This window comes from Pinus tabuliformis, chromosome 4_1 (assembly GCF_031772625.1).
Source record: "Pinus tabuliformis cultivar Carrire ecotype Pingquan chromosome 4_1, CPIR1, whole genome shotgun sequence".
In the NCBI taxonomy this organism is placed as follows: domain Eukaryota; kingdom Viridiplantae; phylum Streptophyta; class Pinopsida; order Pinales; family Pinaceae; genus Pinus; species Pinus tabuliformis.
Genome location: NC_142303.1, coordinates 763,593,500 through 763,613,573, shown reverse-complemented (window position 1 = coordinate 763,613,573; position 20,074 = coordinate 763,593,500). Strand labels below are relative to the sequence as shown.

At 36.9% G+C, this 20,074-nt stretch overlaps 1 protein-coding gene across 1 annotated transcript in view; it reads left to right on the top strand.

The window, feature by feature from the left end:
- PEX3 (peroxin 3) overlaps positions 1-16,571 on the top strand; it is an 80,703-nt gene extending 64,132 nt beyond the window's left edge. Inside the window, exon 7 of the mRNA XM_089420334.1 lies at positions 16,084-16,571. Within this exon, the coding sequence (XP_089276460.1) occupies positions 16,084-16,339 (256 nt within the window). The 3' untranslated portion in view covers positions 16,340-16,571. The remainder of the gene's footprint in view (positions 1-16,083) is intronic.
- Positions 16,572-20,074: the final 3,503 nt, after the last annotated feature.

The window sequence follows — 20,074 nt, the reverse complement described above, 5'->3', positions numbered from 1 at the left end:
AGATGCAACTAACTATGTAGTCTCTAATTCTTCCAATGCTATATGCTTCTTTTCATGATGCCATGAATTGCACAATCCAAGATTCTTCGACAAAGTAACTGTACAAGCTACTCTAATTGCCATCTTCTAATAACAGAGAAAAACAGACTACTAAGAGATCTTCAATAGTAAAGATCTTTATGATCTTCATTGTTCGACTTCTTTTCTGGTTCTTCATTTTCTTCAATAATGTGAGCTTCACTCCTTTCCTTCTTCTTGTTGTTCTTCTTATTTTGAGATTCCTTAGGGCAATCTCTTTTAAAGTGTCCATATTCATTGCATCCAAAGCATTTTACTTTGGACATATCTGGCCTTTCACGTGGCTGATTTTTGTTGTTTCTATTATGCCTTTGACGAGGTGCAAACCTTCCAAACTATCCATTCTTCTTCTTCGATCTAGCAATAAAATCTTGAGACTTTTCATTGGGTTCGGTGTCATCTTTGGCCTTCAATCTTGTCTCTTCTAGAACACACAAAGACCACAGCTTGTCGAAGTTTGGAGTGTCCTTCCTTGACACAAAACTGCTCCGTTCTGTAGGTAAAGCATTGAGTACACAAGTAGTCAATTCAGAATCTGAAACAACTTCTGCAAGCCCTTGTAGTTGATCCTTTAATTATGAAATTTTTATAAGATATAAGACCAAATCGTCATCCTTCGATAACTTTGTCTTGTATAGTCGATTCCTTAAAGATATTTTCTGACTTGAGGTACTGACTGAATATAGTTTTACCAACTTGTCATAGATTGCTTTAAATGTACCCAAATCTGAAATAAATGGAATAAGATGATCTTTGATGGATTCAATGAGAATCCTTTGAGCCCTAACTTCTCCTTTAGTATACTTGGCCCATTCTTGAGTCTTTTCCTTCTCTGGTTCTATAACTTTTCCAAGACCATAGTCCATGCCCTAACTTCTCCTTTAGTATACTTGGCCCATTCTTGAGTCTTGTCCTTCTCTGGTTCTATAACTTTTCCAAGACCATAGTCCATGAATTCATTTTCTACAAGTATCAAGTCTATTCTTTTCTTCCGTGATTGGAAGTTAGTTGATCTATTGAGATTATTGCCTTCTTTACAAAATGAAGTCATTTGATTTGAGGATTGAGACATAGAGAAAAATATAGTACTTGTCAAAAGAGTAGCTTTCTTGATGATGATGTCTTCAAATATCTTGATGCTCTCAAGACCTTCCAAGTGACTTCAAAGATGTCCTAGAATGATGACTTCTAGGATGGCTGGTACAAAAGTAACTTCAGGCTGCTTCAAAGATGAGTGATGTTGCTTTCAAGAATGTAGATGATGTTCCCGAGATTCTTGATACTCCTTAAGTGATATCTTCTTGTAGAGATGTCTTCTAGAATGGATGATGACCAAAAAGCTTTCAAGAGAGAGATTGATAAGATGATGATCTTCTTCAACATATGATAAGTGATCAAGAGCCTTCAATGAATGATGAGCCTTTCTCCTTCCTTTTGTCCTCCAAAGTAGCTTTGATGAATGTCTTTCACTTGTGCCAACAAGAGTGATCTTCAAGCTGCCTTCTCCTCATCTTAGCTTTGATACCATGTTGAGAAATCACTAGGGTAGAAATTAAGGTTGATTTATCTTTACTTTGATAATTGGTTGTGATTATATGTTGGCTTCTTATTAATTTTGTTATGTTCAATTCATCAACCAATTACCAAAACAACAGATCATGAAGATCACAAGAGGACAATGAACACAAGATGTAGGCTCCAAGCTAGGGCAAAACCCCTACAAGGGGAAAACCTAGTAAAATATTCTCTTCTTATAGAAATAGATCAAATGAGAAATCCAAGATTCGAACACCAAGACCAAGACCAAGACCTCCCACAAGAACCATGTCAACCCTCCTTCCAAGCTCTTCCAAAAGGTCAAAGTCAACTTAGTCAAATCCTTCCAAATTTGGTCAAATCTCTGATTTGCGGCCCCTGCAACTAGGTCTGCAATTTTCGACCCCTGCAACTCCTAAAACTTCACACACGTAACAGAAAATAGCGCAGATTTTCGCATGTGGCAAATTTCCCCCCTTTTGACCCTCGCTCTCTCTCCTTTAACTTTAGCTCCTCTTCTTGACTCCTTCACTGGTTTCTCTCTTCTTGGCACAAAAATTGAACTTGTGTTGTGATACTCCAGATGAGGACGAGTTGCATTGTATTTATACACATTCAAGAGGTCAAATGGGTCCCTTCCAGGGCGGACTTGGTCTGGTGGGGACAAAATTGACATTTTTGACTTAAATAAAATTATTTTTCTAGTCTCTTTCAAAAGTCCAAATGGGACTTGACTCCAATACAATAATTTGACTCATGACAAATATTCTTTTGACTCAATAAACCCTAGAAGCATGAAGAACATGCTTGACTTAAAAAACAGTTTGACTTGAGCATTAAACCCATGCTTGAAAAATATTTTTCTTTTACTTTTCTTTTGCTTTTTACAAGAAATATATAATGATATAAGTACAATGACAATTATGAAGACCGAACTTAGTTACATTTTTCAACATGTTCAAGGGGCCAAATTTTAGCCTAAGGTTGTTGGTCAAAGGGCTAAAATTTGGTCCTGCAATTCCACAAAAAGGGTCGGTCAAACCTCATAGTTTAACCTTGGTCAAACTTTAGTCAATTCCTAAAATATAGACAGAAACTTCGTTCAACAATCTTGAGAATATTGGGCCTCCAATCACAATCAAAGATTTGGTCAAACAACAGAGAAAAGAACCAAGTCAACACTGGTCAACGCAGAGATAAGAGAGTTCAAACTTCGTTGGAAAACTTTGTCTTCTTCCTCCTTTGTATGTGTGAACATAACTCCTTGTAGAACTGGTCAAACTGATTAGTGAATGTAATGCCAAATGGAGTCGTCAAATTGGCAACATATAGTAGGCCAAAGAGGTGGGTTTTGACCTTCGGGTCAAACCCCTTCAAGGGTGTGGCCAACTTGTTTAGTTGAGGCCAAGTTGGACAACTAGAAAAAAAATCATTTCTCCTTTGATTTTGTCAATGAAAGGACCGATCACATTTACAATTTCTCAACACAACCTCTTAGCCAAGGAGCTACTTTTCATTATCTCTCTTAGATGGACAAGTCTCATCATAAGTAAAGATAGATAGCATCAATCTCATCCGACAAGGCAAAGCCAATGGCATCAATATCAGAACCCAACAGACTATGGGATCAATCAATATCGTTCATGAGGCCAAACTCTCCAACCATATGAAATGGTTTCTCAGTCAAGCAAAATGACTCAAGAGAGTAATCAAAATTAATCTCTCCGACCATAACAATGGTCTCTCAGTCAAACTCAATGAACTGAGTAGACAAGGTCTATCTCCTCGACCATAAACAAAGGTGACTCAGTCCGTGACCTAAGGGAGGAATCCCTATCTCAATATCAAACTCCCTGATAATATAATCTCTCAGTCAAACTCAATGACCTAAGGGAGAGAGCAGAAAATCATTGTCCCGGACCAAACCCACTGGGCTCTCGATCAAACACAATGATTGAAGGGATCACTCCAAGCCTCAGAACCAACCTCCCCAACCATAATGGTTTCTCAATCAAACTCCATGACCCAAGGGAGTAACCAGAACAATCTTCCCAACCATAAACCATGGTTTCTTAGACAAGCCCAAGGAGGATTCATAATGCTATACAATCAATGCTCTCTCTTTCTCTCTCTCTCTCTCTCTAGGAGGAATTCTCAACCACTCCAAGCTTCTCAAAAAAGCAAGCAAACTTCATCCGAGATAGTGGCTTTGTCAAAACATTAGCAATCTTGCTCATCAATAGAAATGTATTCGAGCCTCGCAGCGCTTTTTTGAACAACATCCTGGATATAATGACACTAGATCTCAATGTGCTTCGACCTGTCATAGAAAAGTAGATTCTCAGAAAGCTTCACACAACTTTAATTGTCACAATATATCATGGTCAATTCCAACACATGATCAAACAAACCAAAAAACAATTTTCAAAGCCAAACTACTTCATAATAGGCTGAACAATCAACTTTATACTCAACTTCAGTCTTGCTAAGTGCAACAAAGATTTGCATCATGCTCATCCATCATATCCAGGCTAAAACAACATCCAAAAGTGCTCTTCCCGTCTTCAAAACATCCAACCCAATCAAAATTTGCAAATCCATGCAGCAGATAGTTGAATGCGCTAATGAGTGTTAGAAAATGATAAAGTGGCAACTTATTAAAGTTATTTTCTTCAACCTCGATACTTGCTTGTGAATCTTAATCTTCTTTATGTTCTTTTAGTTAGATATTTTCATCAAACAATATCAAGAAACAACAACAACAACAAAAGAGGACACAGATATAGGCTCTTAGCCAGGGCAAAACCCTTCCAAGGGGAAAACTCGTAAACTCTTCTCTTCTTAGAATTTGTTTCAAATGAGATACAAAGACCCAATCCCTAGATCAAGTTCTTCTCCTAGTACCAAGTGAACCCTTCCTCGAGTCCTTTCTTGAATCTGCACCAAACTGCTACACACTGAAACTTCGACTTGCTAGCTACAACACTGCTATTCGATCTGCAACTTCGACCCTGCAATTTTGGCCTTGTAGCTCCTGAAGAAACCCTAATTCGGCCTCCTTCTGGGATCTTCCAAGAGCAAGACAACTCTTCCTAAGGTCAGTGAGGTATAGATAGAGTTTCCTTCCTCCTAGCTACAAGATGTTGCACTTTGTCCTACTGCAACTCGGCCCTGCAACTTCGACCTCTTCTTGCAGCCCAAAAACCCCATATTTTTGCACGTGTGAGAGAGATATGGTCCAAGAACCAAGAAAATTTGCCCTTCTTCCTTGCCCTTGACCTTTGCTCTCCTTTTCCAGCTTCCCAGCTACAAATCAAACTCTTTCTTGAGATATCAAACTTGTGAGTGAGTGTGTCTCAAATGAAGTCAAACTGGTCCTTTATATAGCCTTCTCAAGGGGTTGAATTCCCTCCTTTAGGCCAACTTGATGATCCCAGGGCCGACTTGTACTCTTGGAGATTCCAGGACTTTCTAGACTAAAAAATACTTCTTTTTACAATTACAAATTGCCTGGAAGGGTCTCATAAACATGATGTTGACTCTATCGACTCATCAAAATAAATCCTAAGACTTAACAAATAGTAGAAGCACAGAGAACATGCTTTTACCTAGAAGACCATCAATAATGAGCACGAAACCCATGCTTTAATAATAATAATTTTTCTTTCTTCTTTTCTTGTTTGTTACATATGATACATATTGAAATGAGTACGACAATTACGAAGACCGAAACTAGTTATATTTCTCAACAATCAATGGGATCAATCAAGTCAGCAATAGAGTCTTACAACCTCCTCAAATTTGTCATCATGGAGGTGTCCATGGACTCACATTCCATCATGCCAAATTTCTAAAGGATCTCAACATGGATTTCAACATGCTCAAGGCACACTTTCAATCTCGGGTAGTAATGCATTAGACCAAGATCCTTCAATTAACTCCCTCTTACATTGGACAAAAAGGTCCTCAACCCTTGTTAGAAACATATCATCAACATATTGTAGTCAAATCAAGGGCTCATCTTCAACAAATTTGTAGTACAGATTTGGATTAACATCTCTCTTCAACAAATATCAATTCAAGCTTGAGGTGCCTGACTTCATAGGCTTCTCCCTCTTACTGAGGTAATCCTTCGCTTTGTAAGGGAGCGACTTTGCAACAAGGACATTATATATACAAGCTTATTGAAATTGGCCCAGGTCATACTTGAATTCATCATTACAACATCCTTCATATAATGCATAGATATAATCTTCTGGTTGAGGCATATCATTAGTTTCAAAGAATATTATGATGCAAAACTCTTGACCCATATTTTGTCTTTCCTGACAAAGCTCCTTCTAATGATAAGAGATCAAATATTTCAAACAATGGTTATACATATCTCACACCCAAAGAGTTAAAGGATGCATCAAAACTTCAGATTAGCTCTAAGATATCTATATTTGTAGAGATGTCATTTTTTTTGTCATATCAAGGCGATTTTTATGTCACATATTAATGGTATTTCCTTGACTATACATCAACAATTTAGAAGGTTGAGGGGACTTCATCATGCCTGATCTTCTAAAGATTTGATACAATATTGACGAGTCTTGTAAACTTTATGATAAAAGGATCCATTCCCTAGACCTATACTTGATATTGACAGAGTTTGTTGTTAAAAATTACATAGATGACGATGCATACCTCATTTTCAAATGTTAAAGTTTAGTCCTTGTCATACTTCTAGATCTTTGTCATTAGGGCAATCACTTGTTCTTTGGTACAATGTCTTCCATAATACAAAAAATGAATTTTCATTTGCAAACTAGTCTCTTCATAGGTTTGAATTCTCGGATTTTATTATTGAGCAAACCATCACTGAGATGTCTTTTGTATGGAGACAAGGTCTTTCAAGTATGAGATACTTTAAGTCAGTCCTTCTCCGATATCTTTATGCGCAATATGACACTGATGGCTTAACATACTTTTGAACAAATTATGCCCAAGACTTCTCCTTATGTGCATGGCATACTTCAAGGATTTGTGACCTGAACAAATTACAAATCAAAACACAAGTGTAGACAGTCTCTAATGTCGAGTCATGTCAGAGGATTCTTGGTTCTTTGAGAGCTTCCATATTCTTTAACCATAAAAATTCTGTCTTACTTTGAGGCCTTTTGAACTTTCAAGCCTTCTATCATGATTACTGAGGATTCTCGACCCCCAAACATGTCTTTGAACTTCTTCGACCCCTTCTAAAACTTCTGAGATTCTCCTTTTAAATGTAGTTGAGATATGATAAATGACTTTGGATCTGGAAATGCTTCTCAATCCTCTTCTAAACTTGAAGCCTTTTGTCTATCAAGACAAATATTGGTATACGATTCGTTCTTCTTCTTCTTACAAGGAAAGACTCCTTTTCACAATAGACAATCAAGAACATAGATTTTTTTTATGAGGATTAATGCTTCGACCTTCTTGGTCAGATCCTTTTTCTTGTCATATAAGTACCCTATTCCTCAGACATTCAGCGTTGAGCTTGTCCTATGACTTCTTGGCGAGATGATCAAGCTTCCTTTGGACATTTTTCAGTCAGATAGCTCAGTCTTTCAAACAAAGGCATAACACATTTTGAGATGTATTAGGGCTTCTAGATCAAGCAAAAATGACTCCATCTTTAGGTCTTCCTCAAGTGTAGACGATCGACCTTCTCAAATGTAGAATAGGATATCTTCAAGAGTGATCCCAATGCTCTTTTTCTTCACCATAGCGCTGATACCATGTTGATTTTATAGTAGCAACATAAGACTAGAACACTTTTCAATTTTATAACTACTTCCAATGATACAATTTTGATTTCTTTAGAGTATTCCAATCATTAAGCAGTTAAACTTTGAAAATTTCAACCATTAACTTTAGTAGATCAATAGAGATCACAGTAAAAACAATGAAACAAAAGACACCAACATTTTTTGGGACAAAACCCCACAAGGGGGAAAACCCGATAATATTTCCTTATGAGAGAGAGCGTTCTATTCATCAAATTGTACATCAGAATATTCCAATCCAGGTCAACCATTGACCACATTAAATGCCAAGTCAAAAACAGTCAAATGAGGGAGGAGTCAATGATTTGCTCGTTGGTCAAAGTGTAACGAATAAAATATATAAATAATATAAATATAATGTAAATGATAATAATCATAATTAATTATTAGTTGTAGTAATTAGGTTGAAGAGGCATGTCTAATAAGATATGACTCTTCATGAAGAGACACTTGCTTGGTATATAAGCAAGCCTCTCGTTCTCTTTGTAATTCATCATCATTCTTATTCTTATTCACATATTTAATATAATATTTATTCACATATTTAATATAATATTTATATCCTTAATGGATAATTTGATATTCCAAGTCTTTTGGAGTAATTAATCTTAAGAAGGAACTTTGTTCGCTTCATGTGGTATCAGCCACGTTTGGCTGATCACCATGCCTTTGGCTATCAACCTATCATCAACCTTGTTGCTGTCATAATTGAAGCGTTTCCCTATATATTTGGGAGATTCTCCATTTTTTAGGCCTTTGGCCATTAAAAAAAAATTAACCAAAAAAAATACAAGTAAATAAATTAAAAAAAGAAGAAGAAAATAAAAAGTAAAAAAACAAAAAACAAAATGGATACAAAATCTCATACCAAGTATATTTAAAGCTTTTTACGTGGAGAAGCCCGTGGTTTTAAAAACAACCCATGGTAATTGCCCATGGTATTTTAAAAAGTTAAAGGAAAAAAAAAGAAAAACAAAAAACAAAAGGAATACGTTTTACTTTTTACGTGGAGAACATTTTAACGGAGGTTTTAAAAACAACCCATGGTAATAGCCCATGGTATTTTAAAAGTTAAAGAAACAAGAATACAAAAGCTCTTACGTGAAAGGTAAATATTACTTTTTACAGGAGGTTTTAAAAACAACCCATGGTATTTTAAAAGTAAAAGATATTTTGATAACATTGGAGAAAAAAAAGTGTGATCTAAATATTTTAATCCTTCAAATCTAAGGATTGTGACCGTACCAAGAGTCACGTCTCATCCAAATTTTCCGAGAAAAAAATATTATTATAATTATAAAAAAGGATACCATATAAGCCTTATATAGTTACATATAAAAGGAAAAGTGGGTCTCAAAAAAGTATATGTAAGTTTTATATAATTATAATTTTATAATATATATAAATTATTATTATATAAATTTTTTATTAAAAGAGCGAACCAAAAAAAGAAGAAGAGGAGAATATTTGAAAAATATATATAGGAGAAATAAGTGATATTTTATAATAAAAATAGCTCCAGTTGACATATTGTTTGCGTAAAAACATAAAGGAAAAAATGGAGACAAGTAATGAAAGGTTTCCTGAAACCCGTAGTACATGTGTTCGCACACTATATAACATCAAAGGATCACTCGCATGAAGAGACATCATAATCTCTATTAGTCCTACTGAAAGAAGTAATTATGTTAGTCCTAAATGTGCTAATCACTTGGTGATTCCTGAATCAAATATAGTTGAAACAAATTTTTTTGGCAAACAATACGATATAAGCAATTTACACCTAAATATTGGAGATTATACTTTTACCTCACAATTCACCATGCAAACCCTATCTTTTGACGATAGTGACATTGTTTTGGGATCACCATGGATGAAAACTCTAGGTTCCTTTATTCTAAATACTAAGAAAAAGTTCTTAACATTTTCTTACAAGAAGAAGAAAATAACGCTCCAAGATGTTACACTGAAACCTAATTCAGTGACGCCAGAAGATATATCGGATATTTCAAAAGTAATTTCTCAAGAAGGTAAAAAGGTATTACAAAATATGCAAAATGAAATTGACAAAATCACTATTGACAAAAATGAAGAAGTTTATCGACTTAAAAACCATAGTGAAAAATTGTTGACGCAAATTAAGAAACTTAAGAAGGATAAGAAGTCATTAGAAAACCAGGTACAACAACTTATCAAGAAGGAAGCATCAAATGTAGGAATTCAAGTTGATGACAAAATAACAAATACCGATTCAGTGAATGTCACAACTCAGGAAGAAGACAAGCAAGTTGAAGAAAAGACGCGCGTGGATGTTGCAATTCAAACGATGAACATCCCCAATGAATGTTTCATAACAAACTCAACATCTTCGCCAGAAGAAAATATAAAAATTGTCGCATGCCCAGTGAGGAAAAATCAAACAAAAAAGGTTCCATATCGGCATCCGAATCATGAGAATAGACGAATCAACCATGCTACATATTTGAACAAGTCAGAACCGAAACAACAAACTGATGTTCCAGATAATAGTGATGTAATCTCAATCCAGTCTTATGCTAACAAGTCGTCACAAAATTCCAGTGATCAGAATGCTATACAGAAGATTAATCTGGGATGGTCTGATCCCTTCTCGGTGCGACAATTCTGTTTGGCACTAAGAAGATCATATCAGCTTGTATCGACAAAGATGACTGTTCCAAGAGAGAAAGACTTTCAAAGCCGAAAAAGAGATCAAGCCTTTTTTCATCGACAAGCTTTGAGGACAAAGCTCTTTGAGGAAGGAGGCAATGTAACGAATAAAATATATAAATAATATAAATATAATGTAAATGATAATAATCATAATTAATTATTAGTTAAGTAGTAATTAGGTTGAAGAGGCATGTCTAATAAGACATGACTCTTCATGAAGAGACACTTGCTTGGTATATAAGCAAGCCTCTCGTTCTCATTGTAATTCATCATCATTCTTATTCTTATTCACATATTTAATATAATATTTATATCCTTAATGGATAATTTGATATTCCAAGTCTTTTGGAGTAATTAATCTTAAGAAGGAACTTTGTTCGCTTCACAAAGTCTGTTCAAGGGGCCAAATTTCGGCCTGAGGTGGTTGGTCAAAGGGCCGAAATTCAGTGTTGCAATTCCACAGAAAGGGTCGGTCAAACCTCAAAGTTTGACTTGTTGTCAAACTTCAATCAATGCCCAGAACCTAAGTATCTGGAAACACCGCTCCCAACCCCCAGAATAACGTTGAGCGTTTCGGGTACAAAAACGTGTACGATCTGGCTTTGAAACGATCTTGAAACATTTATGATGTGGATCCTTAGCTCAGAAATGGGTTCGTGGAGTTGTTAAAAAATTTAGATCCGTTTTCAGAAATTTGGATCCGTATCACAGTTTTTGTGATATGGATCTGTATTTTCGGAAACAAATCAGGCAAATTCGTGGTCACGGGGAACGAATTTTACAATTTTTTTTTAACTTTCTCAATTGGGAAAAAGGGGTTCGGTCCCCTTAAGTTGTTTAACCTAAATGCCATTTTCATTTGGTTGGAGCCATTGTGAATAGTCCACTGGCGCACAACGATTTCGTTGTTCGAGTTTAGACTCTGTTCATTGCTTGGTGGAGTCGGAGCTGGAGTCGTCGCAGTGTGTTCAAAGCCTTGCATGAGTTGACTGTTGGAGGTATTTATCCAGTCCTACACTACAATGATATTTGTTTTCGTTCAACAAGTGTATTGCCATCCCTCTAACAGAGTGCTGCGCTGAATGTCTACTTGAATGAGAGTCGTAGCATAGGTTTATTGGGACTCAGTCGCCTAAAAGCAAACATAGCCAATCAATATTTCCATAAATTATTCTATTATTCTTTGAAGTTTGATACAAATACATGGATTTTTTTTAAACCAAGAGACTACTTCCAAAGAGCTTCTGACATTAATTTTGCAGCTTTTGAAGGAAACATGATGAGAAATAATTCATTCTCTTTTATCATTATTTTGTTTCTAGTAAGACTTTTACACTGTGGAGTATTCTTATTATGTAAAGACTCAACCTTATTGTTAGACATACTTGTTTACATGGATATGTTTTTTCTCAGGATGGCATTCCTCGTGTTTACGTAGCCTAATGTCTCATTATAATACCTAGGAAATGGATTCTACCCATATTCATATTTCCAAATATGCATATATGTTGGTTCTATAAATCTATCGATTCTTGAGTCCACCTAATGTTACCCAAAGGCCGCAAGGCTTAAACACTGCTTTGAGACCATTTTGTCATGTACCCAGACCTTGATGATCCAACATTTATTGTAGATTACTTAGATTTTATTGTGATTTGTTTTTTTGTTTGAATTTGTCAATTTTATAAAATTCGTTGAGTTTGATTTTGTCATTTTTATTGTGCAATTTCCATTTACATCATCATCATGGCAACTTCAAGTTCATCCATTCGTAATGAGGAACAAGAAATTGAATCTGCCCTTAAAGTTGATCCAAAGTCACCACTTTGGAAATATGTAACTGTTGTAGGGAAGATCCAAGGAGGGGGATCATTGGCATGGGTTTGCAGTGAGTGTCAAAAGGAGTTTAAGGGATCATATATCCAGGTTAAAACACATTTACTTGGGTTAAGAGGCAATGAGATTCAAATATTCACTGGCCCAAGTAAAGAGAATGGGACAAAGGGAAAAGGTTTAAGCAAGGAAAAACTTGCAAAATATCAGAAAGAACAAGACGACAGATGCTAAAGCAAATGAGGCAAATCCTGCCTGTCAATTCAAACAACTAACAAGGTTGGGAGCATCTCCATCAAAGCCTCCACTTCCCTCTTATGGAACTCCCTCTTATGGAAGTGGCAACCCTGGTTCAAAGTGGTCTAATTTGGGACCACTTGAAAATAGTTTTAATAGTGATGCTCGAAAGAAGACGGAGGCAACTATAGGTCAATGCATTTATGCAAATGGCATTCCCTTTAACCTTGTGCGATCTCCTTACTGGGCAAAGATGACCAAAGCAGTGAATGAAGCCGCAAAAGGGTACAAGGGCCCTCGATATGAGAAGGTCTGCACTACATTGTTGACTGTTGAGAAGTTAGATTTGGAGGCTAAATTAAGCCCCATTCATAATTCATGGCACATTTCAGAAGTGTCCATTTATGATGGATGGAAAGATCAAAGGAATAGGCCTTTCATCAATGTGATTGCTCAAAGCCCAAAGGGGGCAATGTTTTTGAAGGTAGTGGATTGTGAGGGGCAGTTGAAAGATTCCCAATTCATCGCTAACATCTTGATTGAAGCAATTGAATTGGTGGGGCCAAAAAATGTTGTCCAAGTAATGGTTGGAAATGCAATGGTGTGTAGAGCAACAAGCCTAATTATTGAAGGCAAATATCAACACATTTTTTGGACCCCTTGTGTTGTACATTCATTGAACCTCATGTTTAACAAGATGGGGAAGCAAATTGAGTGGATTCGAGTTATTTTTAAAGAGGCAAAAGACATTCAAGCCTTCATCACAAACCACCACATGTCCCAAGGCATCTACAAGGATTTTGCAAAGTTGGAGCTCCTTAAGCTACCTAAACTTTAAAATTTATTTCATAAGTTTTAATTTCTATGACTCTAAATTCAAATATGTAAATTGGATTCTCCATGAATCAAAATAGGTATTCAATCAATTATGATTTTTAATTTATTGAAGCATTGGCACTTGTAGGTTGTTGAGATTCGTTTTGCTTCTCACATCATAGTCTTAACAAGACTTATGCAAGTGAAAGAACCATTACAATCAATGATATGCAGTTCTCTTTGGAATCAATGGAGGCAATCCCAAACTGAAAGAGCACAAACAGTGAAAATGTTGGTTGTTGATGATGAATGGTGGGATAGGGTGGAGGGCCTCTTGGCATTGACTAAGCCAATTGTGGATTTGCTATGCATGTTTGACCCAGAGATGCCTTATTTGGGAGAGGTTAATGAGGGCTTTGATTCTATGATAGAGAAGATAAGGGTGGTTATAAATGCCAAGGAGAAGGGCCCAAATGAAGTATTTTATAGAGAAGTAAAAGATATTTTGACCGAAAGGTGGAACAAGGTGACTACCCCATTGGACCTTTTGGCCTATGTGGTGAATCCAAAATATTATTCTGCAGAGTTGCTAAGTAATCCGGAATGAACCACACCAAACAAAGACCTAGAAGTCTCACAAGGATTTAAGAAAGCTTTTAGAAAGCTATTTGACATTTGTAGATCCTGATATTGGGATTCAAATTCATTCAAAGTTTGCTCATTTTGTGGGATCAAAAGGTTTTGGTGTAGATGTTGATTCTATGCATGACAAGACCATATTATAAGTCCAAGTGATTGGTGGAACTGCTACGGCGGGGAACTACCACATGTCCAAAAATTGGCCATTAGGATCTTGTCACATGTTGCTAGTTCCTCTTCAAGAGGAAGGAACTGGAGTACATATGGCTTCATCCATTTGGTTGAGCAAAATAGATTGGGCTCCAAGAACGCTGAGGGACTAGTGTATGTTCATTCGAACCTCCGCATTCTGTCACACAAGAGCGACGAATACAAATTTGGGCCCACCAAACTATGGGATGTGACGTTGAATGCCATGTCTCATATGACTTTGTTTGATGAGGAGGCACCAATAGTTGGATCTTCAAGTGGACATGGTAGCGATGCTCCCACTCTTGAAGAGGATGTGGATCTGAATTATATGGATGATGACATATTTGATGATATGTACAGGTAATTTATGATGATGTTTTAAACTTTTGAACAATGAACATTTAATATTATAATATGTCATAAGATAGTACACTGCTAGTCATAGATCATTTTGTACTTTGTACTATGTAGTGTGCATTATTAATTTTGGTGATGATATTGATGATTGAAATTTGAAATAGAAACTTGATGATATGTTGAATGTTATAATAATCATTGATGATGATGACAATGTTTATGTTGAATTGATGATGATGATTTGTTTATGTTGAATTCATGATGATGATTATGTATTTTTAAATATAGAATCTAGATTCTAAAAGATGAATGGTAATATGAAATTTTTATTTTGTCTTATATATATATATGCCGTATCATATCCAAATTTTTTGATAATTTGCCGTATCCATTTCAATCCCCATATCCATATCCGTTTCAGTGCAACTTAGCTCAGAACAGAGACAGAAAGTTCAGTCAACAATCTTGAGAATATTTGGCCTCCAATCACAGTCAAAGATTCGGTCAAACAGCAGAGAAAAAAACCAAGTCAACGCTGGTCAACACAGAGATAAGAGAGATCAAACGTCGCTGGAAAACTGTCTGCTTCCTACTTTGCACGTGTGAACAGAATTTGTAGAACAGGTGGAATTGATGAGTGAATGTAATGCCAAATGGAGTCAAGTTGCCAATATTTAGTAGGTCAAGGAGGTGGGTTTTGACCTTGGGGTCAAACCCCCTCAAGTGGTGGGGCCGTGTCCAGTTGAGGCTGACTTGGACAGCTAGAAAACAAATCATTTCTCCTTTGATTTTGTCGATGAAAATACTGACTGCAGCGACAATTTCTCAACACTTGATCCTCATATTCAAGGTGTGAGGTTGGTTCCTTGTTTTTCTGTCCAATCTTATGCTGTTCCCTTGCATGCTGTCTGTGAGAGATTGTAAAAGGGTGTTGTATGTCTGGTTCCCTGAATTGAGCAAGTAATGATTTGCTAACTGTTGTAAGGTGCATAAGTCTATTGATTCTCGCCTGTGACTTCAATCTTGGATGGTCTTTGTTTATGAGTTAGAAGGTGGTTAGGAACTCTTCAAACATCCTGTAATTTATACTTGCATGTATCTATTTCATGTGCTTCTGATGCCCAATCCTGTGAGCCTGGTGTGCTCATATAGATTGTTTACCATTAAAAGTGTCCATGATGTCTAAATTAGGTATCCTGGACCTTAGGATGTAAAAGCAATGCCTTATTCCTATACCTGTTAGCCTCAACATCATTGGGAATCGAGATCTATTTTAAACAAGTTTGCTTACTGTGATTGGAATTTTCTTATTAGTAAAACTCATTGTTTACTTTTTGTTGCTTAGCATTGAGAAACATTGAATTGTTATTGGTAGTATGTGAAGATGACATCACTACTAGTTAGGCATGGAAGCATCATGGTGCTGTGACTGGAAAACCCATCGATTCTTCATACTGGATGTTTGTATAATCCACATCTATTATGGATCACCCTCATACTCAACTAATAAGGGGTGATACTTACTCATTCATTAAGTATTCTAAGTTAACCTGGAAGCATCATGCTGCTGTGACTGGAAAACCCATCAATTCTTCATACTGGATGTTTGTATAATCTACATCTATTATGGATCATCCTCATACTCAACTCATAAGGGGTGATACATACTCATTCATTAAGTATTCTAAGTTAACCTGTACCAAAATATACTTTTTTAAGAATTCTTGTGGGCCTTTAAAAAGCCTATTACTTTACTCAACTTTTTATATCCATATCATATCATGAAGAGAGTGTGCACTATTTTGATAACAAATGTTTCTCAAGGTTGCTTGTCTCATTCGTTTTTCCTTTTTAAAATTTATAATGACATGATTTTTGTTGATTGTGACAGCAATGACTTTGTTCTCATACTAGAACAATCACTGAAGACTGTTTTGGACAGCATGATGGATGAGTTTAATACACTGTTTGAGGGAAGCACTCCCAGCAGCATTCCTCTAGCTAAGCTTTTAGCTCCAGTTGCCCATGCGAGCACTGTACTTCTTGAGCATCCTACCAAGAACAGGTTCATCAACATAATTGGGAAACTTCCACAAGTGCAATCATTTTATGCTCTAGTTTATGCAAATGCTGGAGGGATATCATGATAGTCAATTTGTTTAGTTGCCCTTTGTATTTTAGTCATTTTTTCACATTTGCAGTGTAATTCTTCATGCTCTCATAAGTGGCAACAATATAGCATGGGGAGTTTCTGGTAATTATTTTCCACAATTGGAATAGTGTTAACTTGGTATGGGGTGTGTGGGCACGGCATGTAGAGCAATTTTGTATATTTTTAAATGTTTAATATCATATTTTAGGTCTTAAGAATGTTATTAAGCTACTGCGTTCACTCTTGATAAATTGTCTTTCATATATTTTAATGTTTCATGCTAAACTTTCATTCTGAAGTTTAAATGACGTATTAGGTTCAATGTTTTGTGGAAGCTTACAAATAAGACGGGTTATGGATGACCTTGCTTCTTTTTGTATTGTTTGTCTTTGTTGCCTGTGATATTTCTTCTGTCTAGTTCTACATAGGATATGGATTTAGCAAGGTTTTAAATCGTATCTACTGAATATTTACATCACATTATGTTTCCGGTAAACCAGTGCATCATATGCACAAGCAAGCTATCAGACCTTATACAGGCACTTGAACTGTTGAATAATATAAAGATGGAAATCATTTTGATCTCAACTTAGTAGGTTGTATATCTCGTTCATCAGATGAACTGGAAGAGGACAGAGGTTTTCTATTCCGTTTAAAATGTTGGATTATGGCATTAAGTTTGAAGTGTATTTAGAAGTGTTTGGGCCAGACTCATCTAAATTGATCTCAAGGTATACCAAGGACAACGATTTGGAGTTTTATAGGACATGGTTTTAAAAATTCGTCTGTCTGGAATCGGACTTTGAAACCCTGATACCGAAGATCTCGTGTTCAAAGAAACTATTCTTTCCGTCTCAAAGCGGGCTCTGACATTTAGATCGAGGGGATTTTCATTCCTAAAGAAAACCACCTTCCAAATCATTAGGTCCAGGATTCGATTCCTAATGCCTAACGGCGACTAAATCTTTCTCCCCTAGGAAATTGGCTGAGTTGATTGAGTTGATCCATGATGTAGTCAACTTGGCCCTCTGCTTGGTTTGGGGGACCTGTTTGGTACTGAACAAGCTGAGTCAAGGCATGACTTGGCGAGTTTGATACTGAACCAATCCAACTCAGTTGAGTCCGTACCTACTTGTCCATGTTGGTCAGGGGCCCCACTGTGGTGTACTATATGAAGAAAAAAATATGAAGAGCTTAATTACTAGCAACTTAAACCCTATCAACCATAGCACATGCAAGCACACTAGCCATGCAGATCGTGCCTCTGCTAGTACTACTACTGCAGTTGCAGATATCCCTGAGTAGTCCAAGGAGTCTGAAGACTCTGAGCGGAAGGATGCTTTTGTAGCTCAAGTATTTTGTTGCTGATATGTACGAGGATGTGTAATGTCCTGTATGGATTAATTGCCCACGGGAGGACGGAATAGCCTATCCAACCCTGTAGGCTGTAGTCTTTGATAAAGGGGGAAACCCAATTATTCAATGTTTTGGGGCAATGTTGGGCAAATTTTGGGGTAGCTGGGGCAAAAAGCGCAAATTGGGGGTTGCTCATGAACTCCTCACATTTGATTAAGGAGGAGAAGCCTCCATAAGGAAATCTATAATAAAGGAGAGTTGGAATCATTTTGACATCATCGATTTGGGTTGGATATCTCTGTTTTCTTGAGCTGAGGCTATGAGGGTTTTAAGACCCCTTCTTGATTAGTTTTGGTGGAGGTGATTTCACCCTAGCTAATCCTTTGTCTAGTTTCAGTGGAGCTGATCCCACCCTACCTAGACACCTATTTTCGTGGTTCTGGCACATCATATTTCTTGGAGCAGTTCTGGTCTGATTTTGGCACATTGAGATGTTCGCTGTTCAGTTGGAAGACTTGGTCTGAGGCTTGTTAAGGACTGTAAGATCTGCGGCTTGCTTGCAGGACAAATCTGAGGATAGTGGGGGCATAATTCTGGCTCATTCAGGCACCATACCAACCAGTAAAGGATCTGCATTCAGAAGAAGGGTGTGTTCTGGGCATGAACATCTCTGTCTGAAGCAAATTTAGGGCACTGGAACCCCAACCCCATTCAACAGTACCTTCCCCACGGGAACTACAACAGGTAACAACACCTAGGGCATGTGGCCTGTACATTTTGTTACAGTGAGACTCCTTTTTCAGGAAACGGGGTATCCATTCTGGCCGTAAGGTCAAGGTCTGGGGCACTCAGGTCTCTCCCAAGCTCGTTTGTCTTTCATAAGGGCAGCAGAAAAAACACTAAGCATCACATCTCTTAACTTTTACAGAGGTTAAGGAGCTGAAGCCTGATTAATTATTCCAGTGGTAGCAAAGGTATTCCAGGGCACGGATTGAGTACTAGATTCCTCCCCAAAGCGGTCCAAAGACAATCTCGGGAAGAGTACTGTCAACTTCTGAAGCAGTGGTACGGACTGTCCACTGTTATTCCTCACATAGCCAGCGCAACAAAGGTTTTTCCATTACAGTGAAAACTTGGAGCAAGGTTGTACAGCTGAGACTGACAGTTCGGGTCCCCTGTCACAGTGAAGTCGGACAGCTGAGACTGACAATTCGGGTCCCCTGTCACAGTGAAGCCGGACAGCTGAGACTGACACATCTAGACGTCCAACATTAGACAGTGAGTTGAAATTGTTTCTAGGTGTTAGACAGTGGGTTAAAAGTAGAACGGTAGAATTGGATAAATAGTAAAGCACTGGTTACTGAACATTGGTTCAGCAAATCAGAATTACATTGTTGGATTGGGCAGTCAGCCCTAACTTATGGTATTTGTTAATAATCATATTGTTGTTGGATGATTTATTTGCCTTATGCTACTGTTGAATGAATAATGCAAATGCACTACTGTTGAATAATCTTTCTGATTTATTAGAAATCTTAGCCAACATAGAACCCCTAAGTGAAAAAAATTCCTTAAGATACTACAGGATGATTTTGTAGCTCAAGCTGAGGATCCCATTTCTAGCAGTGGCAATGAGTTTGATGATTGATCATGTTGAGCAATGATTTGTACTATGTACTATGTAGTCAGCCAGTAGCTTGTATGGACTAGACACCCATTAGATCCCCTCATTGATTATGTATTTTGTTACCAGTAGGTATTGCACTAGGTGACATTTTGTTGCTAGTAGGTATTGCACTAGGTGCCATTATGATATATTCACCCTTACATTGTATACACATGAGCAGACTTTGCATATTTTGTCTCTAATGGTTTGGAATCTTTAAAATACGACGAGTTTGATGATTGATCATGTCGATCAATGATTTGTACTATGTAGTTAGCCAGTAGGTTGTAGCATATATTTTGGACTAGACACCCATTATAGCCCCTCACTGATTATGTATTTTGTTGCTGGTAGGTATTGCACTAGGTGCCATTTTGATATATTCACCCTTACATTGTATATGCACGAGCAGAGTTTCATATTGTCTAAAATGATTTGGAATCTCTAAAATATACATTTTTCATTAAATTTATATATTTTATTTATTTTTTAGTAAACCAGATCATTAAAACCAGATCTGTCCGAGTCATGGCAAGTCTGAGTTGACCCTTGACTGATTCTGAATCCGAGTTTTAAAACATTGCTAGAGGATATGCTTGTCTCTAACATTCATGGATTCGAAAACACAGTGAAAGACTATTTTTTAACTTGGAAGATAGGGTTGGCCACTTTGTATCATTGTTTTAAGAAACGGCCGGGTTGAAACCA